The 27,379-nt window shown below is 30.9% G+C and overlaps 2 protein-coding genes across 2 annotated transcripts; both read left to right on the forward strand.

Moving 5' to 3' along the window:
• The first annotated feature begins 21,849 nt into the window (after window positions 1-21,849).
• LOC115720765 (putative high mobility group B protein 11) lies at window positions 21,850-24,430 on the forward strand. The gene is made up of 6 exons (XM_030649942.2): window positions 21,850-22,118; window positions 22,466-22,541; window positions 22,703-22,865; window positions 22,979-23,119; window positions 23,353-23,582; window positions 23,791-24,430. The coding sequence occupies exons 1-6, from the start codon at window positions 21,943-21,945 to the stop codon at window positions 24,064-24,066; spliced, it is 1,062 nt and encodes a 353-aa protein (XP_030505802.1). The 5' UTR covers window positions 21,850-21,942; the 3' UTR covers window positions 24,067-24,430.
• A 353-nt stretch (window positions 24,431-24,783) lies between these two features.
• LOC115718665 (pentatricopeptide repeat-containing protein At5g48910) lies at window positions 24,784-27,053 on the forward strand. Its single transcript, XM_030647488.2, has one exon. The coding sequence runs from the start codon at window positions 24,853-24,855 to the stop codon at window positions 26,875-26,877; it is 2,025 nt and encodes a 674-aa protein (XP_030503348.2). The 5' UTR covers window positions 24,784-24,852; the 3' UTR covers window positions 26,878-27,053.
• Window positions 27,054-27,379: the final 326 nt, after the last annotated feature.

Below are 27,379 nucleotides of genomic sequence, written 5' to 3' on the forward strand. Positions count from 1 at the left end.
GGGAATGTCCAAACCTACTCAGTGCCTAGGAAGGTGTTTTCAACTCCCGAATGAGTTTCTCACATCAGTTTACCTTGATTCATATCAACTCGTATCAAATCATGTTATCATTCTAGTTGTTACGAGGATAGATCATTCCAGTAGATAAGTCATCTTGGAGAGCAGGTCATTATTCTTAAGATGACATATACAAAGTTGTCAAGTAATTTCACCAACACTTAAAAGCTCTGATACCTCATCAGAGATCAACGATCTACATTAGATTCAAATATCAATGGCGCCTAACATTCACTTCCAGGTGCAACATATCTTGTCCGCCTATCTAGAGCCAAAATTAATAGATGTCATCAAGCCTTAAGATTAATGATCAAGATTGAAGTCCATTGTTCAAATTCAACGATCGAGATTGAGCAAAAGGAAAGATTCTTAGAATATGCTATTTTAAACAGTTATTTATTATTAATTTTAATATAAATAACTTTTTATATAAATAAGTGACTAGATTGTTCATTATTTTATAAGCTCTCATTTAAGCACTCATATGTTATGCTATTAGAAGCTCTATGATTTTCTAGCGCTTAGAGTACCATGCGCTTTGGTGCAAATTTTGTAATCAGTTTTTAACTTTATGCTTAAGAAACTCAATGGAGTCTCGTTGTGATCTTGAGTAGATGTAGGCTATTACCGCTAAAAGGGATCGAACTAATATAAAGTTATTTTTGTTAGAGATTTTATAACAATGGAAGAAAATCAAGATTTATTACAACTCTATTGTAAAATAATACAAGGACTAAAATAAGAGATTGATTAAATATATGTTACAATACATATATATACACTATATATGTTACATATATATATATGAAAGGTAGAAGAGAAGATTACAACACATGTAATATAATATATGTATATATATAACAAGAGAATAATATATATCTATAAACACTCACTCACAACCTTGAGTGTAGATTAGTGGGGATCACCATGACTTGAACAAGGTATTACACCTTTGTCCAAAAGCTTATTTCCCCCTATCTCTAAGCACTAAGGGAACTCTCTAGGAAATAGCTTTGGGAATTATCAAGCCTTTTAGGGTTTTCTAACAATGTGCTTTCTTGGTAGAAAACTTCATCTCTTACTCCCAAATGAGCACCATAAACCTCCTTTATATAGTGTTTAGGATATCACCATTTGAAATTCAAACTCATAACCCCTATAGATGTTATGGACTCAAATGTAACTCTTACACACACCATAACTCCTATAGCATTAAGAATTTCAAATAAAGGTGTGTAACATCTTTTACACTCTTAATATTGGTGATAATGGTGGAGGTTACTCATAGTAACAACTCCAAAAATGTTACAAAAAGATGACAACTAATATAGTCATATGTTACATATTATTAGTTTATTACACATATTTAATCTATATATTATATTATTATAAATAATATAACAATCCCCCACTAGATTAAATATTATCTCTTTAGTAATAAACTTGTAACATTTGAAACATTTATTTAATCAATCAAAAATATTATATCAAAATATAACATTCCCCCACTTTGATTGACTAAATACACACTTCTAAAGAAATCTTGCTTAGGTGCATTAGGTAAAATGTCTTTCGACTTGAATTTTACCTTAGTGTAGTTACCACAAAGTTTGATGAAATTTTGGTTGCCGTAGCATTGAACCATTATTCCTTTAATACAAACCGGTGATAACACACACACCCTCGCTAATGCTCACTTGAGACCGCATGTCTCGCTCTTGCATCGTTAATGGCCATGTGCAAAATTCCAATTCATGGACTCTCTAGAGAAGACTCCCAATTCTCATAAGAGGCGGCACCACCTCTAGCCCATATAGGTGGAGTTTTAGTGTCTCACCACTCTTTAGACACTTCTTAAGCTTAAGTGAGTTTTCTTAAGCTTAAGCTCCATTAAAAAAACCTTTCGGTTTTAACCCTCAATTTTCACCACATGTACTCATTCATAGATGAGACAATTGAGTACCATATTCACTCTATTGACTTGTTATTACCTATTGAACTTAAGACTAGATGTTTACTAGTGTTAAGATAGGTTACCATCAATGAGCAAAACACTAAGGGAGTTTAGGTCCCATCCCTCGAAAATTCATGCTTTAATCTTGTACGGAGATTAAGCGATTTGTTATAACCTTTCACTATTGATTCCATGTGAATCATGCATGCCAAAATATAGTGTTCACTTTGTGACCACTTTTGTCCTTAAGTACTTAAGCTTTGAAAATTCAATCATAAAAGATTAATTTTCACACAACTCAAATTCTCAATAATTTTGATACCAAACATATAAAAAATACACTAATTTAGACACCAAACATGTATAAATTCTCATATTTTATTTTTAGACACCAAGTATGTCTAAACTTTCTCATATTAGAGTAAACACCCCCATACTTTCACGTTTCATTATCAAGACAATATCTTGATTTTAAAATATAGAAGACCACTTTGTCTCTATAACTCTTTTAATTAATTTCTTTCTTGAAATTATTTTCACTTAACTTTGACACCAAAATATGTCAAAATTTAACATATACACATAGCCAAATTTGATTTAGAATTTGAATTCAAAATCAAATAAATTAATCAATAATGTCTCAACACATTTTGATTAAATTTGTGGCTCACCCCCACATTTTTACCATAAAGTGTATATAAAATATCACTTTTGTGTATTTTCCTCTTCAAATGACTCTTTAAGGCCACTTTAAAAATACCATTTGACATTTTTAGTTTTCTCAACAAAACTAAAATATCAAACTCACATTACTACTCATAAAATAATGTGATTATTTTTACTCATAATTTTAAGGTTATCTCCTTATTGAGATTAGCCCAAAATTATACCAAAGTTAACAAAATTCTCATCAATTTTGTTCACAACTTTGATCATTTAAGATTCAAAATTGCTTCTCCAATTTTGTTATCTTTTCACTATTTTTGAATCCACATTGATTCATTTACCTTTGAGTCCAAAATTGCTCTTCCAATTTATGGCTCATTTCACAAGTTTGGATTCACTTTTAATCCATTTGTTCTTGCTTATGACAATGCAAGTCCAATAAAAGTGTAACCCTCATAGTCCATTTTTCCTTATCTCAAATATGAGATGATTATCTCTTATAACCCAATAAAAGATGTAACTTTTCAAAAGTCATCTTTTATTATCTCATAAAGTAAGATGTTCACTACCAAATTAAAAAAGAATTTAAAATATTCTTTATTCACAAAATAGATGATAATAATTTCCACATCAATAGCAATAAACAATATTATATTATTACTATCAACATTATTATCATACTATATAACACATACATTAATATAATATGTATGTTACTAATCAACATCTTATATGTAACATACACATAATATCAATATTAAATTAATAAATACATATATTACATATCTCATATATATAACATATATACTATAATATACATATATATCATATGCACATAATATATACATTAATTACACAACTACATACGTTACATACCTCACACATATATAACATATATATACACATTAATATACATAATATATATTATATACATATATATATTATATATACATGTCTCATATAAATACATAGAAATAATTATTTCTACATATTTAATCTCACTAATATATATTATATCACATGCTCTACATATATATAATATATATTACTCATATATACATGTTACATATTATATATCACATATATACATATAATAACATGATATAAAATTCAAATATCATATTATATACTACTATATATATTAATATGATATAATCACATGATCACATATATGTCACATATATATTATATATATTAATTACTATCATATAAAATAGTAAATCACATTATATACCACCATGCTTACCCATGAATGGTTTTCACATCAAAACTCTTATCCTTGTATTCTCACAATCTTGATTTATCTCCTCTTCCATTGAAAAGAAATAAGCTTTTGATTGTTAGAGATTTTATAACAATGGAAGAAAATCAAGATTTATTACAACTCTATTGTAAAATAATACAAGGACTAAAATAAGAGATTGATTAAATATATGTTACAATACATATATATACACTATATATATTACATATATATATATGGAAGGTAGAAGAGAAGATTACAACACATGTAATATAATATATGTATATATATAACAAGAGAATAATATATATCTATAAACACTCACTCACAACCTTGAGTGTAGATTAGTGGGGATCACCATGACTTGAACAAGGTATTACACCTTTGTCCAAAAGCTTATTTCTCCCTATCTCTAAGCACTAAGGGAACTCCCTAAGAAATAGCTTTGGGAATTATCAAGCCTTTTAGGATTTTCTAACAATGTGCTTTCTTGGTAGAAAACTTCATCTCTTACTCCCAAATGAGCACCATAGACCTCCTTTATATAGTGTTTAGGATATCACCATTTAAAATTCAAACTCATAACCCCTATAGATGTTATGGACTCAAATGTAACTCTTACACACACCATAACTCCTATAGCATTAAGAATTTCAAATAAAGGTGTGTAACATCTTTTACACTCTTAATGTTGGTGATAATGGTGGAGGTTACTCATAGTAACAACTCCCCAAATGTTACAAAAAGATGACAACTAATATAGTCATATGTTACATATTATTAGTTTATTACACATATTTAATCTATATATTATATTATTATAAATAATATAACAATTATGCTAACCACTCTTTTTACTACTTTAAACTTAACAAGCATCGCTTATTAAACGAAATTATCATAGCCATTTTGGAGTCAATAGATAAAAAGTAATTAATAACTTTTTTTTACCATGGAATGCATGGAAATGTAGATGGAGATTGGAATATTAGATAATAGAAAATTATCCCCATTTTTTTTTTAAATATTCTTTTAATGGACTATTTTTAAACAAATTTTCTTTTAATTCGATAACAAAATACATTATAAAAATTAGAGTTGCTATTAGTAGAAAAATCCCTATTATTTATAGTTAGTGCAATCGTTAGTATATTTGCAGAAAAATTCTTTATTCTGTAAAATTAATAACATTTGTAACTCCAATAATAATAAAAAAAAACGGTAGCAATTTCGCCCCTAATCATAATTTCCTATCCTTCAAAAGAAAAAAACCTCTTAATTTTAAAAAATGTTAATATATTTTCAAAAATATGAAATATAATAAATATTATTTTTTTAAGAAAAAATTAAAATTTTATTGGGGGCATATTATATTAAGTACGTTTTAAAAATGAGAAATTTAATCATCAAACAAAAAAATATAACTAAAATTGCAAGATTGGTGCCCAAAATGCTCAATAGTATTATTCAATTTGTATTTTATGTTAAATAAATTAACAATTAACCCAAGATCTATTTGTATATAACATAGAACACAATAATAAGATATAATAATTAGGTATGTGTACCTGATTGATCCATAGCAATTATCTCTGATTGATCCACAGCAGTTACTCCAATTCGATAGTGCAATACTATCAACTAAGTCTTCCTCCCTAGATCTCTAAATCAGAAGCAGTTTATTTTATCTGATTATCAAAAGGTATACAATTGTGATGAGACAATATGTATTTATAGAGTTAGGGAGGGGACTTAGCTACAAAACCCTAGTTGGGCTGGGCCTGCTCATCAAAGGCTTCAGTCAACTAGAAAAGCTCACACTTCTGCTTCACCTAGACTTTACTCACAGATGCTAAGCCCATTAACAATTGATCACCAACAACATGGGCTAACACAGCAAAGAACTATCCAATCAACCCAAGTTTTAATAAAACCAATAAAATTTAATGTAAGCCCAAATAAAAGTCTAACATTCTCCCACTTGGGCTACATTGATTTTAATACATATATATTATATATCAAAATAATTTTATTTGAAAACGACTCATGGGTTGAACAACAGAAAACATTTGTGGCCACTTTAAAAACTGATAGTTCTCTGATAGCATCTCAACATACCGGTCCAATTTAACCTTTGATAATGAACTATGACAGTCATATTGTTTTTAGCTCAACAAAATACATTCATAATCACAAATACCAAAGTATTAAATCGACATGGTCAATAAGTCTAGTAGTGTGGTAAGGAATTATGTTCAACATGTGATCAATTTAAAATAACATAATATCCTTATCAGTCCTCAATTTCACTGATACCGTGATGCTTAATAAATAAGCCAGTGAAATTAAACATACACCACTTAAAATAAGTAAGTGTCACTAAACTTGCTTAAAGAATTAAGCCAACAACATATCATTGTCAATAAGCAAATAAATTTAAAAGACAATGATCACAACAATATGAACCACATGCTTTCAATTCAATCATTCTCGAGAATATAACAAAACATAATTGAAAACATATCCATTCAATAATAAAAAATATTGAAACATAAAATGTAGTTCATAACTTTATTCAGAAAATTATAAATAATAATTTCTAAAAACAAACAGAAAACAAAACTCCCACTAACCCAAAAGATCAAAAGATTCTAAAATGCCCATATTAACAACATGTTTATTAAACAAGACGGCACTTAACCCTTTGGTTAGAGGATCGGCTAACATCGACTCGGTCTTGCAATTTTCAATGACAATGTCTCCTTTCGACCAAGTCTCTGACAGTGAGATACTTTATTTCCATATGTTTAGAAGCACTACTAATCTTGTTATTCTTTGAAAAGAAAACAGCAGCATCATTATCACAATAGATTAGCATAGGTGTGGAAATAGAATCAACCACTCGTATCTCCGAAATAAAATTCTTCACCACAAAGCTTGCAAAGATGCCCCATAACATGCAACAAACTCAAAGCATACATAGTAGATGATGTGATCAAAGTCTCGTTTGACACTCTTCCAAGAAATAGCAAGACTCGCCAAGGTGAAAATATAGCCGAAGTTGACTTTAAATCATCTACACAACCACCAAAATCGAATCGAATAACCAACAACTCGAAGTTTGTCAACATGCTTATACACAAGCATAAAACTCTTCGTTCTTTGCAAATATCTCAAAACTTTCTTGGCCGCAACCCAATGATCATGGCCGGGATCGGATAAATATCTCCCAAGAACATTTACTACGAAAGCTATGTCGTGTCGAGTGCAAACTCCGAGCATACATCAAACTCCCTACTACACTTGCATAAGGGATGTTCTTCATTGCTCCTCTTTCCAAGTCGTTCTTAGGACATTGCTTTGCTTAGTGAACTTGTCCCCTTTCGGAATAGGAACGAACCGGCTTTACACAAATCCATGTTGAACCTTTTGAGCACACGATTAATGTAAGCTTCTTGAGATAAGCCAAGAACTTTTCGATTCCTGTCACGATGGATCTCAATCCCCAAAACATAGGATGCCTCTCCAAGATCTTTCATATCAAAATTGGAAGACAGAAAATTTTTGGTCTCATTTAGTAGTGACAAATCACTGTGGCAAGTAAAATGTCATCTACATAAAGAACAAGAAAAATATAACGACTCCCACTGATCTTCATATAAATACACTGATCAAACTTGTTCTCTACGAAACCAAACGATGTCACAACCTTGTCAAACTTCAAGTACCACTGGCGAGATGCCTGTTTGAGACCATAAATGGATCGTTTCAACTTGCAAACTAAGTGTTCTTTTCCTTTCTCCTTGTAGCCTTCAGGTTGAGACATATAGACTTCCTCATTCAATTCTCCATTCAGAAAAGCAGTTTTAACATCCATTTGATGCAACTCTAAATCAAAATGCGCAACTAAGGCCATAATAATTACGAATGAATCTTTAGTGGAAACAGTGTGAGAAAGTTTCGGTGTAATCAATACCTTCTCTTTGAGTAAAGCCTTTAGCCACTAAACGCGCTTTAAACCTTTCAATCTGTCCCTTTTTATCTCTTTTAGCCTTTAAAATCCACTTACAACCTATTGGTTTAAAACCATCAGGTAATAAAACTAGCTCCCATACACCATTTTTCTTCATGGAGTCGATCTCATCATCCGTAGCTGCTAACCATTTTGAAGATTGTGGACTATTAAGGGCTTCACTAAAAGTGACAGGATCCACAAAATGATCAATATCATATTCTCCTTCTCCAAGATAAACAAAATTATCATGACACTTTGTTGACTTCTTTTGTCTCTGAGATCTTCTTAGAGGAGGTACTTCTGGAATAACTTCTCTTTGTTGATCATTGTTTTGAATAACATCTTCCACAACTGGAATTTCTTCAATAACAGGATTCTCATTAACAATAGGAGCTTCATCATTAATAGGCCCTTCATCAATAATAGGACCTTCATCATCTTCGATATCGGGAGCAATGTATTCATCAACAATGGGAGCATTACCAACTGGAGTAGGATGGAGACTTCTATTATCATCTCTTGAAAATGACATAGGAATACAAATTCCTTTAGAGGACTCCCCCATTTCAAGAGATGTTGAAGGAATTTTTTCAAAGAACATCAAATTCCGTAAATTTAGCGGTACGAGATTCAACAATTTGCGTACCACGAGTGGGACAGTAAAAGCGATAGCCTTTTGAGCGCATTGGATAACCAATGAAATAACAGCGATCTGTTCTCGGATCTAACTTTTTCAAATTAGGATCATAAATCTTTACTTCAGCTGGACAACCCCATACACGAAGATGATTTAGACTAGGCTTCCGCCCAGTCCACAACTCAAAAGGGGTCTTGGGAACAGATTTACTGGGAACACGATTTAAAATATAAGTTGCAGTCATAAGTACTTCACCCCATAAAAACTCTGGAAGATTTGTTCTACTCATCATACTTCTAACCATATCCATGAGAGTGCGATTTCTCCTTTCAGCAACGCCATTTTGCTCAGGTGAACCAGGCATAGTGTATTGAGCAACTATACCATTTTCTTGTAAGTACTCGCAAAAAGCCCCATGTGTTGTTCGCATTCCGTATAACGACCATAATATTCTCCTCCACGATCAGAATGAACAACTTTGATGACTCTTCCTAATTGTTTCTCAACCTCATTTCGAAAAATTTTGAGTTTATCAAGGGCGTCAGATTTTTCTTTAATTAAATAGGTGAATCCATAACGAGAAAAATCATCAATAAAAGTGATAAAATACTTATTTCTGCACAACGTGGTGGAATAAGGACCACTGATGTCTGTGTGGATAATTTCCAATAAAGATGGACTGCGGTTTGCAGTCTTCTTTCTTGTTTTAGTCAATTTTCCACGAGTACAATCAACACAAGTATCCCAATCAGAAGCATCAAGAGGAGGAAGTATTTCAGATTTAATTAAACGATCAACCCTTTCTCTGGAAATATGACCCAATCTTTTGTGCCATAACAATAAGGATGTTTCCTTAATATGAGCTATTTTACCCACAGTATTCACAACATTAAAAGAGGAATCTAAAGGAGCCAATGACAACTTGTAAAGACCATCAGAATAAAAGCAATTTCCAATAATTCGAGAGTCAAGCATAATGTCAACATTATCATTTGCAAAATGAAAAGAATATCCTTGTTTAACCAAAAGCGGAAGCGAAACTAAATTCCTTTTAAAAGTAGGAACATAAAAAGTATTGTTCAGAATAATCTTATCACGAGACTGTAATTCAAGAATAAATGTTCCAACATAGACAACGTCAACTCCAACATCATTGCCCACTTTAAGCTTGGACTCCCTCTCACTTGGCTTCCTGAGATCCCTTAGCCCCTGTAAGGAAGCAGAAACATGAACAGTAGCACCACTGTCTAACCACCAAGAATCAATAGGAACATCAACTAGATTAGATTCAAAACAAACACATGCCAATGGATTACCTGATTGTGCTTGCTTCTTTTCTAACCAAGTCTTAAATTTGTGACAGTCCGTTCTCCGATGCCCTAATTTTTCACAAAAGTAACACTTCACATTAGAGTATTTGGACTTTCCATTGTTATTCTTCTGTTTATTCTTATGCTCCTTACCATTACCATTCTGTTTTGTAGCACCATCATTTTTATTCTTGAATTTTCCTTTTCCTTTGTTGGGCTTGAGGTGAGAAACATAGTTAGCAGATTCATTCTTCTCCCTTTTAAGCTTGCTTTCTTCAGCTACACACTGAGAAATTAGGTCGCTGATAGTCCATGTTTGATTGTAAGTGTTGTAGGCTGTCTTGATAAGGCTGAAAGAGGCAGGAAGAGCATGAAGAGCTCGATGAATAATGAAAGAGTCAGGAAGAGGAATATTATGATCTTTCAACTTGGACTGAACATTCACCAATTTCAGAATAAAATCTCGCACTCCTTTTAATTCATCATACTTAATGGTTGTCATTTCATCCATAAGATGTCCAGCTTCAGCGTTTTCACCAGTGTCGTATAATTTTTCTACAGCATTGAAAAACTCTTTGGCATTTGTAGTGTATGGCAAACCACTCAATAGATGTTCAGGAATGGATCTTTTCATAGTAAGAAGACTAAGTCGACTTGACTTTTCCCATTGTGCATGATGAGTTCTCTCGGCAGCTGTACTGGAGTCAGTAAGATCAGCAGGTTTTTCTTCTCGTAGGCACAAGTCCAAATCCATTATGCCTAAAGTAAATTCCACATCTCGTTTCCATGTCTTGTAATTGGAAGCATTCAAAATATGGATGGAAGCATTATTGTTGTTCACAGAAAAGGAGACTGAAAAATTCAAAAAATTAAAACTTGAATAAGCAATATGAGCAATGTATTAGAAAATATTGTAGAATCAACTGATCATTATAAACTCCCCTTTGGGGTGAGAATATAACACACACATGATCTACCTTCATGAAGTTAACAACAAAGAAAAAAATACATATCATTTAAGAATTTTATTACCTTTGGGCAAATAAATTTCTTAAAAATATGTATTAATTCAAGCAAAAAATAATAATAAATTTATATATTTAAATTATTACCTTTGGGCAAATAATTAAAATATATACATTTAATATTAACTCACTTCATGGAATGTGAACTAATATATGTAAATACTACCTTTGGGCAAGTAATTACACATATAGTCAACCAAAAATATAATATTTTCTTCAACATGTGAAATTTGGTGATAAAACAATCATTGAAAATTAATAATTTTCAACCAAATTTCCAAAAGAGATATATAATTGCTTTTATTATATTGATAAGCAAAAAATAAAGTGTCCACCATAACACATTATTTTTGTATCAAACAACCAAGTTTTATAATTTTAGAACAACAAATAATTAAAAGATGTGAATATAAGAAAATTGGTGGAGACTACATAGTCAAAATAAATTAAATAAGAGAGTGACTATGTCATATGGAACGAGAAGAAACTCAAAAAATTTTCTATGATTGACAAATTTCGAAAAATCATCAAAAATTATTTTTAATAATTTTTTAACTACATAATTATCATTAAAATAATAATAATTATTAAACGGAGTCAAAAAATTAATTAAAAATCATAGAAAAATCAGAAATTAAATTCTAAGCACGCTGAAAAAAAACGTCGAAAAACGATGCTCCACGTGGCCGCACGCGCCCCCACGCGCCACTGCCGCGAGTGGGCTTCGCTGGCTGGGAGTCATCTTCTTCCTTGGGCGGGTCTTCAGTCGGGTCACGCGACCCGTTTGCCTCCAGTCGGGTCTGGTTGCGTATTCCGGCCAAAAATCGACGAAAAAATGGGGATTTTGGATGGGTTTTGCTCGGGATTGAATTTCTAATTAATCTACGCTACTAATTTCGGGTATTAAAGGTTAAATCTCTAGATTTCATGGCAAAAGCAATCCGAAAATTAAGAACTTAAAAAAAAATAATTTGTGTTATCAATTCTCCATTGAAACCCGAAATAAATTGTGTAAGAACATTGATAAACAATTGATAGTGAGATATCTATAATCAATTTTAGATCAAAATCAATAAAATCAAAACACACAAATTATAATTTCATATTATAATCATATAAACCCTAAAACTTTAAATTTAAAATTCTCTTAATATACACAATGATTTCATGCATATAATATATCAATAGAACAAGAATTTAATGATAAACAAAACCCCTAAAGTTGTAAGATTTAAAAACAAAAAATTCAACATAAAATAATAACGAAATTAATATGAAATTATGGATAATTAACATATACAAATTAATTATACTAATTATAGGTTCTAAATCATATACAATAGGCAATCTGATACCACATGTTAAATAAATTAACAATTAACCCAAGATCTATTTGTATATAACATAGAACACAATAATAAGATATAATAATTAGGTATGTGTACCTGATTCATCCATATCAATTATCTCTGATTGATCCACAGCAGTTACTCCAATTCGATAGTGCAATACTATCAACTAAGTCTTCCTCCCTAGATCTCTAAATCAGAAGCAATTTATTTTATCTGATTATCAAAAGGTATACAATTGTGATGAGACAATATGTATTTATAGAGTTAGGGAGGGGACTTAGCTACAAAACCCTAGTTGGGCTGGGCCTGCTCATCAAAGGCTTCAGTCAACTAGAAAAGCCCACACTTCTGCTTCACCTAGACTTTACTCACAGATGCTAAGCCCATTAACAATTGATCACCAACAACATGGGCTAACACAACAAAGAACTATCCAATCAACCCAAGTTTTAATAAAACCAATAAAATTTAATGTAAGCCCAAATAAAAGTCTAACATTTTATACATATACATATATATCATTTTTAATTCATTCATATAGACTCAAGTATTTACTTATTTGCTTCATATAATAATGCAATTGGGAGCCAGATAATGGAAAATAGAGACTGAATTTTCAAAGATGGAGAGAGTGTTAGAGTTTTATTCGCTAATTAAAACTCTATTACTTTGTAATAATTTCATCATCAATAAAAAAAATATTGTTATAAATATTAATAATTATGTGGATGTCCAAATCTTTTATTTATTACCATGAGTTGTAATCAACATTCCTCTTTTCCTTAGTTTCCCTTTTTCTTAGTTTCTTAATATCTCACTCTTGTATTTGTATAAATAGGGGTTCACCCCATTGGAATAAACAACTCAGAAATTCTCATTCACTTTCTCTTTCTCTCTTCTTCTTCTTTCTTCTCATCTATTTTATATTATTTTATATTATTTCATAACACGTTATCAGCACGAGTCTCTGCCCAAGCTTCAAGCATGAATCTCTGCCTAAGACCCAATGTAAGTATTTTGTTAAAGTTCTTGAATTGTTTCAAAGTCACGATACACTAAATATATATTTATATATATACTCATCTGACTGAAACAATTTCAAGAATCATTTGGTTTCCTTTTTCTTTTTATCTATATATCTATATATTATATATTTATGTATATGTTTTTATATATTTATTATTAATTTTATATATATATATTATGTTCTTATCATTCATAATATTTACAATATATGTGTACCTATGATATAATAGAGAAAATTTATATAAATTATACATATATCCAAAAGATTATGTATTATCGATAAAATATTGCATATATCCTAAAGATTATGCATCATCGATAAAATATTGCATATATCCTGAAAATTATGCATCATCGATAAAATATTGCATATATCCTGAAGATTATGCATCATCGATAAAAAATTGTATATATCCCGAAGATTATGCATCCTCGATAAAATATTGCATATATCCTGATGATTATGCGTCCTCAATAAAATCTTGCATATATCCTGAAGATTATGCAAACGTAATATTCATTATATAGTTGATGGATATATAATGAAAGAGATGAATACATATTTATATATATGTTCTTGTATTCTTTGAGGACAATGAAAAGTAATCTAATATCGATATAGATTTTGACAAACATTTTCAGAAGTAAATGTTTTATATTCGTCAAAAAAAAAATTGTATTTATGTGAATACAACTAAAGAATCATTAAAAATGATTATTATTGATGCAATTTTATAGTGGGTTTTGAATATCCAAAAAGAATATTAAGAAAATTGCATTGAAACATCAAAGTATAAGAATAACAATGAGCATGACTAATGTTATTTAAATACATGAGGCAGTATTTATTGTTCATCATTCCCTGCAGAGAATGATACGAATTGAAGTCAATCACTTTTAAAGATTCCTCGTATTAGTCATGTTATTATACATTGTTATTACTTGCAATGTTAGAAATTATTGAATCTGACATATGTTAAAGATTAAATTTTGCATACATCTTGGAGACTATGCAAAAATTGCATTCATATATTCTTTGAAATATCGTAAAAGAAATTGTTGAATAATTTCTTATATTTTTTATGGATGAACAAGTAATAAATTTTTAAGAAATTTATAATAATGTTCTACTTGTTCAACGTCATTCCCCGAAGTGAATGTAATGATTTTAAATAATCAATGACATTATTTACTACTCAAATATTTCCAGAAAAAGTGGAAACAACTAAAAGATGAGATACCACACATAATCAAAGTGCATGAAATTTATATATCATGTGTGGAATTTAATAATAGTGGTCGTGTACCTGTAGTACGGACATACTTATAATCAAGATAAAAGTATACTTGATTATTTAATAGAATGTGAATTGTACAAACTTATTGTACATTTAGAATATTTAAATATCATTACCTAAAGAGAATGAATAGACATGAAATTCTATTTCAAAGAATATAGATTTCACATATATTGGCAATGCCAGAAGTAAATTAATATATACATATTTTATTATTTCTTGAAATCAATAGTTTCAAACTATTGTTAGTACATGATATGTATATATATAGTTACTATATAATTCAGTTTGCATATTCCCAAAAGTGGATATATAATTTACTAATATTTGTTAGTGATCCAATATAATCAAAGTGATAAAGAATCGCAAAATGATTATTTGAAAAGCTTCCTGAAGAAGTACTCTTACATACAATTGCTACTTTGAGTAGTAAAATATCTTTGTATGTACCTAGATGTATAACTTTTATCTAGTTATGAAAGTAATAAGAGATGACTTATTATATGTACTGGTTGTACATTTAAATATATAATATATCAAGTCATGATAATTAGACTGATGAATAGTCTAAATAAATTAGACGACTTGTTAAAAAGATACCAGGAAAAATGAATGATATATTATGGTTATATCTATTTGACCATTATAACAACATGATGAAGTTGTTATGTACATTTTATATAATACGCATCATTAAATTGATGATAGTGATTCCTGAAGAAATATAAAATTTGATAAACATAATAGTGACTCCTGAAGAGTGTATATGTTTTGGAGAATAATATAATTATATTATTCGTGTATATAAAAATGAAACTTATAATGATTATGTTGTAATGAATTTACATTACCTTTGAAAGTTTCATTGAAATACAAATTATAGTGAACCTGAAGTTCATTAATTGAATTATTTTGACATGATAAATCATATGCAATAAATTGTCAAAGGATTTGACTAAATTTTGTTGAAGAACCAAAAGATTCTTCTCATTGTTAATTTATAAGGCTCAAAAAAAGAATGTGCATATATTTGCACATAGAAAATATTTAAATTATATTTCTTTAACAATCTTGAGCTATTGTTAGATTTTTATTGCATAGTTTTTTATCGATGTGATAAGATTATATAATCATGCATTTACAAAATGTGTAAATTTATGTATTTCTAATTATACACGTATGACTCATTCTTAGAAATGAATTAAGTTCATAAGTATTGAACTTGAAACTGAAGTTATTGAACCTGAAGTTCAATGTCATATAATATATATGAGTTTAAATAGATATTGATTCATTGTGATATATTGAAATCCCTACAGGTGTATTAATATTATTAGATATCACAATTTCTTAAAATTCTCTCGATCAGGGGGAGAGAAGCAGTTGGGATCGATGATAATTTTTGAAAAATGATCCTTGCACAAAGTATATAAGAACAATATAGTTCAAAATGATATATACCAACTGCAAATCAATATTATTCAAAGTTGAGATAGAATGAGTTGAAAACGCCTGAAGCGTAAATGAACAATGTAGAAATTATTAATAAATGTTCATTTGATTTGCCCTGAAGTTGTTAAATCTAGAGGTATTCATGGAGATACCTTAATGTTATAAAGCATTAAAATGATAACCGTGATGAAAACGGTACTCGAAAAGACTCCCAAGAGAAGTTAAACATAACACATTTGATCATAATTGAATCCCTGAAGTGATTCTATATAGGTACCTATAAATGATAAACATATTTGAAAATATGTAATTTAAAGAGATCTCTATAAGTTATGTCAATATGGGAGGAAATTATCATTTATTGAAATTTTTGTCGACAATAAATATTGAATGTGTGCATATGCAATAAACTAACATGAGATAGCAAGGATCATTGTATTAGATTTGTCGAGAATTATCGACATACATTTTGATTTTTGGCCAAAATATTATGACGCAATCCAGGCAAATTTACTCACATAAAGTGAAGTAAGACCGGTAGGGTGTGCAAATAAATATTTCTAATGAGAAATTTGCATATATGTATTTGTACATAATGAATTGTTGTACAAAGTTTGCATAGACATGAGATTGATTGAAGTAAGGCTTAAATATTGAGAAAATATAATCATGATTTGATTATAGCTTGGAATATATTTTATGAGGATTTATAAGCGTCACATAAATGTTGCAACAAAAGGTTATTTATTTGGAGCTCCTAATATAGTGAGAATTTGAAATAAGCCTTATCTAAAAATTCTAGAAGAATTTAATACATGTCTTAAGTGATATAAATTCAAAGTCGCGCGCACTATATGACAAAGATCTTTGTATGAAATAAAGACATGTAAGTAAATTATTATTTGAAAAATACCTATGGTTATCTATGCAATATAAATACGTAAATTATACGTTGTGATAAACTCTTAAAGAGTTTTTTAATTAATTGCAAAACAAACTTTTATTTCTTTTGTATATCGAGAAATATTAAATGTATAAAGTTTGTTCATTAGTATTGAAGTCTTGAAGTACTTCATATGTATTAAGAATTATAGATATATGATCATTTGATATGAAAATTAAGATCATACAACAAGATGGAACAAATATATGGTCTTGGAGTACCATCATTGTCACAAATTAAAATTTATAGTACCATTAATGTGTTATGTTCATATCGACTTGAAATTTTAAATTTTCGTATGAACAAAGTTGTGTACACATATGAATGATACAATTAGTTGGATAAAGACTAATGTTCCACGAACCCCTCATCTATAATTTAGAAGTCCATACATACTCTGAAAGAGTTATAGAAAATATATGATCAAAGATTATATATGGTGATATTTTAAAAGTGATAACAATAATCTTATGAGATTTATTATCACCAAAAAAATTATGGATCATATGTGCATGAGGGGGAGACATATTTATGTTGCACTTGTTTTCCCTTAGTTCAGGTTTTGTCCCAATGGGTTTTCCTGGCAAGGTTTTTAACGAGGCAACTTGCAAATAATTATGAATATGAAATATATATTGTACTCTTTTCCCTAGCTCAGATTTTGTCCCACTGGGTTTTTCTGGCAAGGTTTTTAACGAGGCAACTATAAATCATGTTAACATACTTGCATTTTATAAAGCAAGTAGAGAATGTGTGTGAGTGAGATCATTGGCATAGCATATTCGGGAAACATATGGATTGCACTCAATAAAGAAGTATCAACTTAAGCAATTCTCTATGGATAATACTGCTTGCATCGCTCAATTAAAAAGATGGTACATTGAAGGAGATAGAGTCAGAACACATTTCACCAAATTCTTCTTTATACGCTTCAAGAAAATTCATATTGGTGTTCAACATATTCAATCAAGTGTCAATCTTACAAACTTATTCACAAAGTTATTACCAACATCAACATTTGAGAAGACGGCAGATAAGATCGAAATTCGTCGATTAGAAGATCTCCACAAATGCCTAAATGAGGGGGAGGGAGTTAGTTTACACTATACTCTTTTCCTTTGACCAAGTTTTCTGCAAGATTTTTAATAAGGCAGTTATTATGGACATCCAAGGGGGAGTGTTATAAATATTAATAATTATGTGGATGTCCAAATCTTTTATTTATTACCATGAGTTGTAATCAACATTCCTCTTTTCCTTAGTTTCCCTTTTTCTTAGTTTCTTAATATCTCACTCTTGTATTTGTATAAATAGGGGTTCACCCCATTAGAATAAACAACTCAGAAATTCTCATTCACTTTCTCTTTCTCTCTTCTTCTTCTTTCTTCTCATCTATTTTATATTATTTCATAACAAATATAAATTTATTGACTTGGTAAATCACATTGTGTCTAATTTTATGTTATACATGTAATATTAAATTCTATTAAATCTCGCACATATAAATAATTATAATTGCTGTAACGTAAATCACAATAAAAATTAATTATGATTATATAAGTAAACATTTATTTAAAGTCCTTAGTTTAGTCACTGCACTTGATTTACACTAAGTAATCCACGACAAGTTTTACTTATACAAGCAAGTGTTATGTTTTTTCGAAAACATAAATATAATAAATATGATCAGATGTATTTATTACATGAGACTAAATAAACCTTGACTTATTATTAGATGAAAGAATATATCGTTATTATCTAATTTAGTTATATCACAATAATTGATCACAGCCTAACTCAACCTTACACTATGTTTGGTAGGAGGGGGAGAGGGGTGGAGAGAGAGTAATAGAAGAAGAGACTAAATTACTTATTTGGCAAGAGGGAGACATTCTCTCTCCAAACTTTCAAAATTTATTCCCTCTAAATTTAGAAGGATTGTAGAAAAAGACAAAATACATTTTGTAACATACAATAACTACTCTTAAAAAAATAATAAAATTTTATTTTTAAAAGGACAATGTTTTAATTTACTAATCAATTTTTTCTTCATCATTTCCACGTCACACTTAATACCAAACAATACAAAAGAAATTAACAATCCTCTCCATCCCTCTTACTCCCCATCCTATCTAATTTCCTTATCCATCCTACTCTCCCTCCCTCCCACCAAACATAGCCTTAATTATGAGTTATAAACATTATAACTTATTATGTTATCTGAGTCATTAGATCTGTTTGTTACAAGTCTACCTTACAGTCTAGCCCATACTTACAAATTGGGGACTTGGTGATATAATTGAGTCAGAATATTTGTCATAGATATAAAAATTAGTAGCTTCTACTTATAGAAGTTAAATGGTAATTTCCTTAAAGCCTTGTTCAAGAAGTTTAAATGAAAGAGATCTTACTTTAGTAATTAAGTTTACAAAAGTTTTATTTACAAGGGATTAAGCGTTTTAAGGATAAAAATTTAGTGTTGTAAATAGGGGCCTGACTTTTAGACACGACACGAAATTGACATAAGCCTCAGAGGCACGAGCATGATTAGGAACGAAAAAATATGGGTTTGGACACAAAAACACAATGCTATAAATTGGCATGCCATGACACTGAAAATATGTACTTAAACACGACACAACACAACACAACACAACACAACACAACACAACAAAACACAACACGACAAAGCTTGAAAGACACGACACGTTAAAAAACCTTAAAATTTGATGATGATGATGATGATGATGATGATGATGATGATGATGATGATGATGATAATAATAATAATAATAATAATAATAATAATAATAATAATAATAATAATAATAATAATGTTGACGCAATTTTTCGTTAGCTAATCTAAGAATATCATAAAAAATAGAGGATTAATACGCTAATTAGACTTTGGTAAAGTAAAATCGCAAAAAGTAAATAAGACACCAGGATTTATAGTAATTTATTTCTCATGTCACGATAGTAATAGAGCTACATCTACTTTATATTTTATTGATTTTGTCTAACACGCCAGAGTTATGTTCTCAAAAGTGTGTGGACGTTAATACAAAAAGAATTTCTGGACGAAATCTATGTTAAGGCTTATGAACAGAGGCTCATGGGAGACCAACTATCCATAAACTCAATAATAATGGTGGTGATGATCAATGTTCTTAGGATCAATGAAAAACAAAAGTCAAGGATAGAGAATGGTCCCTTATCCTTAGTAGAATCGTGTATATGTGTGATGAAGCTTTATCAATAGTGACTTGGCACTACTAAAAAAAATGATCTTTAACCTCTATTTTTAACTCAATTTATCTTCGGTTTTTAATAATACACTACTGAAGTTATTTTGAGCGAAACCGTAGGTTTTGAAAATACTGAAGTCGTAAATGGGACCTGTTAAAAGGATGAACGTTTTACAACGTTCTTTCTAAAAACAACTTCTGGCGACATATCGCCTGGAATGGAAAATGCACTCCAATTTTCGAAATCACGTAACGCTGATCGACATTCCTCTTTTACATGTTCAGGCGACATGTCACCACTCATTAGGCGACATGTCACCACTCATTAGGCGATATGTTGCCTAGTGATTTTCCAAGACACATATTTAATGTGTTTTGTAACTCTTCTTCATGCTATGCTATGCTGATCGACATTCTTTGTTTGCATGTTCAGGCGACATGTCGCTACTCATTGGGCGACATGTTATCTAGTGATTTTCCAGGACACATTTAATGTGTTTTGTAACTCTTCTTCATGCTAACTCCTCCAAAAGTATTTCAGCACTCAATTTAATTATATAAATGAATTATGAACATTTATAACAACTATATTATCACAATTATCAATCCCATAATACCTTTGGGTAATTCATATATTTACTCAATTAATCACATATGGTTCATAAGTTACAAATTCTATTTCAATAACCCTTTATATTACTTTTTAGTCCATGATTAAACTATATTTATCACCATATATCATATATATTAACAATACATTAATATATATACACGTCACATACACTATTTTAATTTATATTATATATTATATTAAATAATATAACATTAAATACATAAATATTTTCCTAATATATATTTAAATGCCAAAATTAATATTTTTATCAAAAAAATATTCACTTATTTATTTAAAATAATATATGATTTTATTAAATTTTATTTAACATTAATAATTAATATTAATAAAAAAACAATTTGAAAATTTAAACTTTTGTATAATATTGTATTCTTTTTTATTTTTTAAACAATATAATATTGTATTCTTTATTTAGTCATATGCTCCCTCAAACATAAATAGTATCAATAATTATATAATCTAATCCAACCAAATCCAATTCAATATATTATTAAAAAGTATTGATACTTTATTTAGTCTTTACACTTCACCAAACATGAAATAATACTAATATAATTTAGTCCCAATCCAATGGAATGTAATCCTAAGAGATAATCTAGTACAATCCACTCCACCATACCAAAGTGGTCTAAGACTTTAAAGACCAAAGAGTTAAGAGTATGGGACTTTGTCAGAGGGTTTTGTGGAGAGTGAGGCTGGTTAGGCTTGACATAGTCTTTAGGCAATGCCACGTCACATGGATGGAGTTAGACTACTCACAATTTCTGAACGAGTCAAGTTACTTTCTCTTAACTCAGAATCATTATTAAAAAATAAAAATAATAATTAATAATTAATTAAAACCATCATTGAAACACTAAAAAAGAAAAACCACATTGAAAGTAGGATAGTCGTTAGATTTCTTACACGTGGGTCTTTTTAATTATGCTGTCATGATCAACGGTTACGATTCACCCTACTTGTGAAGTGGTTATATACCTACTGTACACCTTCATTTTGTCTCGATGTGGGACTAGTGTGAGTGAGTTGCTGTGAAAGAAGAAAGTAACCATTGAAGATCTCACTGTGAAAACTCTCCAGACATGCAAATGGAGAACGGTAATGGGGACTCTCCAGAGAGTCCAATCAACGGCTTAAAGTTCTCTAATGGCTCGACTATGAAATTTTCTGTGTGTGATGGGAAACACTTGCTGGAAAACTCTGAGAGCTTTTACAAGAAGCTGTATGAGATGTACGAGTCATCTGGACTCAACCTTGTGTAAGTCTCCAATTTTTTATTTTTTCTTTTAGGTACAGTTTTCCTAAATGGGGTTTTGGAAAAGGAAAATTCTTTTTATACTTGTGCTGTTGTTTGGTTGGTGAGAAAGGGCAGGAAAATTAATGGGGTTTTGGTTTAAACTTGCTTTCTGTGGTTTTTATCTTATAAATTTGATTTTATCTCCCTAATTTGGCTTATATATGTATGATTTATGGTAATCTATCTGATTATATGTCATTAATTTAAAATTCTTGTAGTCTTTGTACCAATGCATGTTCTTGTAGCAGGGTTTAATTGATTCTTTAAGCTTTTAATACCCTTTTTCTAATATTTTGTTTTAATGGCAGGCTAAATGTTCGAGAAACACTACTCAATTTGCATGTATTTTACAAAGAAGTCGTTCAAAGAGGCGGTTTTTACCAGGTTTATTTCATTATGTTATGACATTTGTCCCATATTTACTGAACTGGTCCCAAATTTTGTTTGGAAGATTGTGTACCATAGGGATAAACACTTGAGTTTGTATTGAAATCTAAAGAACTTTACCATTGTTTGTTCTTTTGATGATATTTGTCTTTCTTCAGGTTACCAAAAATAAAAAATGGGAGGAAGTTGCTGTTGCCCTGAAAATAGATGGCCTCAAAATGAAGTTTCCTGCTCAACTTCAACAAGTTTATGCTCTTTTTCTTTTCCAGTTTGAGCAAATTTACTCCTACAGGGCACCTGAGAAAGCAGCTGCTGATCCAGGTATATGTAATGCTTTGATTCTATTTAGTTAAGAAGGAGGCTTTGCTTGCTTAAAGCTTGTCTGTTAGGTTTAAGATTTTTCTTATTTTTTATCATGGGCTTTCTTTGTGCAGGTCATGCTTTCTATCATGGAAATTGTTCAGTGATGAAGCGAAAGAGTGCAGATTCATTATGCCTGGCGCAATCAGATGAAGAAGATGATGTTCCAGTGGAGAAAAAGATCTTAATCAGAAAATCTAATTCAGTGTGTAGAGGTATATCATTAGTACTATCTATGCACGTGTTGGAACTTGGAACTTAGTTGGTAAACTCTTCTATGTTGATTTTCATATTTGACATTTCTCATTGTATTACATTGAACTCTCAATCTAAAGTTTACTAACTCATAAGGATTTTATTAGTTAATATGAGTTTGATTTGTTACATTCTTCTAGTTCACACATGTCACATAATATCTGAGTTTCCAATTGAATATGAGGAACTGCAGAACATAAATTAACCCCACATACACCAAAAGTGAAAGAGACAGTGGTGGTTAAGAAGACCAAGAAGAAACTTTCCCCTGGCCGAAATCGGAATATAAGGACTGCATATCAGATCTTCATCAGGGAAGAATGTGATAGGTTGAAAAAAACTAGAGGGGTGAGGCAACGAGGCCAGAGTTTCAGAAGTATGGCAGACGATGCGTGGAGACACCTCACCGAAAGTGAACGACAGGTAAATCAAATGTTTGTTTTCTTTGTCAACTTAACTCACACTTTTTGAATGAAGTAGCAGCAAGTTACTGAACTTCATAGTTTTGTTTGCTAAGCTTAGTTGATTCATTCAAAACCGGAATCAGGACTCGAAACCACTACCCCATGTACTACTAGACATTGCGGACTGCTTCATTATAGATATTTTACTATCTATTTGTTTTTTGCAGCCATACATTGAGGAAAGCAATAGGGACAGGGAAAAATATTCTCAACCACTGGAGGCTGATTCTGCAGTACACAACAATGACATGGAAAATAAAGAGACAGCACACAACAACTTGGATGGGGATTATCATGTCCAAGCTGAGTTTGGAAAACCCCAAGTCCATGATCAAGGTGCAGTTGAGTTTGGAAACCCCTTATTGCACGATCAAGATGCTGTTGACTTCGCCAATCGAACCATGAACAAAAATCTAGCTGACCCAATACTCCCAAACGACTGAAAGTTGTAGTCTTTGGTTTAGTTGGGGATGGTGGTCATGGTCAGTGCTTTTGTAATGGAAGGTTCTTTTTTCTGTACATAAGTTGAAAACAGAATAGTTCCTTGGACACATACCCTTTTGATGGCAGCTCTTCTTTTGTATGATTTTGTTTGTTTATCATGGAGTTACTATGTATATATTAAATTACAAATTAGAGCTGCTACCTTTTATTATGTACAAGAGTTTTGGAACCTTGTTGCAGTTGCATGAACACTGAGTCACTGACCAGAACACTTATGTTATATATAGCCTTTATTATTATTATTATTATTTTGCTTTGATTGAATTTGAATTAAATAATGGTAGATCGGATTCTTATAGAAAATTCTAATTGTTGAAAATAAAGTAACTGTTTCTCTTAGTCTTTTTTGATTTTGACCTCAGAAATCATCTTGTTTGTTTTTTATCTTTTAAAGAGTGCTCTTTTTCTTGGATCCACTTATTAGAGAAGTGACTCGGAAATAGTTATCGAGATAATTATGTAACCACCTGTAATAGGTTTTCTAGTTGGTTTTTAGATGGTAAATTTGCTTTGATCTCGAAATTTTGTATAATATTGCTAAATGGGTTGATAGTAACAACATTAACTTGATAGCCTAAAAAGTTTGGGATTACTATTTGGTATATTTATATTTTTTATATTTTATTATATGAGGATAATATAAAAAACGACACCTAGTTCTCTAATATTTATGTCTGGATAATATAAATATTTCAATTATATTAGTAGTTGAAAGAAAAAACAAGATGAGCCTAAGCACCATAACTGCCATCACCACCACCACAAATCTTCCTTATCAGTTCAAACCAGAGGGCTTCAGTACAGAAACCTCCACGCCCACATCCCATCTTTCTCAGAAAACAATCTTATCTATCTTAAACACAAAATGTATAAATTCTTTACATCACTTGAGGCAAGCCCATGCTCTAGTTTTAAAATCAGGCCATTTTCAGGACCATTACGTAGCAGGAACCTTGGTGAAATGCTATGTAAATCCTTATTTCAAGAACTTAGACATTGCACTCAAGGTGTTCGATCAAGTGCCAAAGCCAAATGTTTTCTTGTGGAATATTTTGATTAAAGGGTGTCTTCAGAACAATGAGCCATTGTTGGTTGTGTTGTTGTACTGTCAAATGGTGGCCGCGAATTGTAGGCCTAATAAGTTCACCTTTCCTGCGGTTTTCAAGGCCTGCAATTTGGTGCAGGCGGCGAAAGAAGGTGTTCAAGTCCATGCCCATGTTGTGAAACATCAGTTTAGCAGTGATGGGCACGTAAAGAGTGCCGGGATTCAGATGTATGCCTCTTTTGGATATGTGGATGAGGCTCGGCGGATGCTTCATGAGGCTGGGGATTCGGATGTTATCTGTTGGAATGCAATGATTGATGGTTGTTTGAAATTTGGTAATGTTGAAGCGGCTAAGGAAGCGTTTGAGGCAATGCCAAGAAGAAATGTTGGTTCTTGGAATGCAATGATTAGTGGTTTTGCTAGGTGTGGGATGGTAGATGCTGCAAGGGAGTTTTTTGATGGAATGAGTGAGAGAGATGAAATATCTTGGACAGCTATTATTGATGGTTATGTAAAAGAAGGGTATTTCAAGGAAGCCTTGGAAGTTTTCTATTTGATGCAAAGAGAGGAAATTAAGCCGGGAAAGTTTATGTTATCGAGTGTGTTAGCTGCTTGTGCCAATGTTGGAGCATTTGATCAAGGAAGGTGGATTCATGCTTATGTCGAAAGGAATTCAATTCGGTTGGATGCTGTATTAGGGACTGCCCTGTTGGATATGTATGCTAAATGTGGCCGGCTTGATTTGGCATGGGATGTTTTCGAAAAGATGAAACACAAAGAAACTTTTACTTGGAATGCCATGATTGGTGGGCTTGCTATGCATGGTAGGGCAGATGATGCCTTTGAGCTATTCTCTAAGATGCAGTGGAAAAAGTTTAAACCAGATAAGATTACATTAGTGAACATTTTAAACACTTGTGCTCATGCAGGCTTGGTAGATAAAGGTATTAGGATTTTCAGCTCTATGAATAGATTGTATGGTTTTGAACCAGAAGTAGAGCATTATGGGTGCATTGTTGATCTTTTGGGTAGAGCAGGGTTACTTGCAGATGCAGAGGACTTAATAAGCTCAATGCCCATGAGACCGAATGCAGCTGTTTTCGGGGCGCTATTAGGTGCTTGCAAGATACATGGAGATGTTGAATTGGGTGAGAGAATTGGGAAAATGTTGCTTGAACTAGAGCCACATAACAGTGGTCGGTATGCATTATTGTCAAATATCTATGCAAAGGCAGGAAAATGGAAAGATGTTGAAAATGTGAGAAAATTGATGAAGCAAAGAGGTATAAAGACTATTCCTGGAATTAGCATGATTGACTTGGATGGTACAGTTCATGAATTCAAAATGGGTGATGGGTCTCACCCACAAATGAAGGACATTTACTTGATGTTGGAAAAGATCATAGAGAAGCTTCGAATCGAAGGTTATTCGCCAAATACTACCCAAGTTTTGTTTGATATCTCAGAAGAAGAGAAAGAAACTGAGCTTCAGTACCACAGTGAAAAGCTTGCCATGGCTTTTGGTCTCCTTAACACAACTCCTGGAACAACAATAAGAATAGTGAAAAACTTGAGGGTCTGTGAGGACTGCCATTCTGCTACCAAGCTCATTTCGCAGATATATAACCGAGACATAGTTGTTAGAGACCGCGTTCGATATCACCACTTTAGAAATGGAAAATGTTCATGTAAGGATTTCTGGTAAATGGTTTTAGACTAAATTAGTTGAAAACATCTCTTTCTGGTGGTGGAACATATATAGCTAAAGGTGGAACCAGAAATTTGATTTTAAGGCAGTTCTGTGTAATTAAATTCAGATTTTTTACATCAATGATGTTAGACCTTGTTGGTTATTCAAGCTCATAGTTATTTATTCTTATATGAACTGAAAGTTTAATACTACTTCATTGAATTCAATCATAGAATTCAATCTCGTTTGGAACGCGTATTAGGTTGTATTGTATTGTATTATATTGAATTGTATTTTATACAATATTTTTATGTAAAACTACATGTGGTATTAACATTTATGGACACCTAAATATATAATATTTTAATATAAATTAAAGTTTAACATAGTATTATATAAAAATATGATATATAATCCAATTCAATATAATACAATACAATACAATACGACATAATACGGCGTTACAAACGAGCCCTTAGATATTTATCTGTAACCGAGAGTTAAATTTAAATTTAAA

The sequence above is a fragment of the Cannabis sativa genome, chromosome 2, assembly GCF_029168945.1.
Source record: "Cannabis sativa cultivar Pink pepper isolate KNU-18-1 chromosome 2, ASM2916894v1, whole genome shotgun sequence".
Classification (NCBI taxonomy): domain Eukaryota; kingdom Viridiplantae; phylum Streptophyta; class Magnoliopsida; order Rosales; family Cannabaceae; genus Cannabis; species Cannabis sativa.

Excerpts from the sequence above, each read along its gene's own strand:
- LOC115720765 (XM_030649942.2), top strand. The coding sequence starts at position 21,943 with ATGCAAATGGAGAACGGTAATGGGGACTCTCCAGAGAGTCCAATCAAC. Across the intron at positions 23,120-23,352 it reads ATCTAATTCAGTGTGTAGAG|AACATAAATTAACCCCACAT; the intron begins GTATATCATTAG and ends GAGGAACTGCAG. Across the intron at positions 23,583-23,790 it reads TCACCGAAAGTGAACGACAG|CCATACATTGAGGAAAGCAA; the intron begins GTAAATCAAATG and ends TGTTTTTTGCAG.
- LOC115718665 (XM_030647488.2), top strand. The coding sequence starts at position 24,853 with ATGAGCCTAAGCACCATAACTGCCATCACCACCACCACAAATCTTCCT.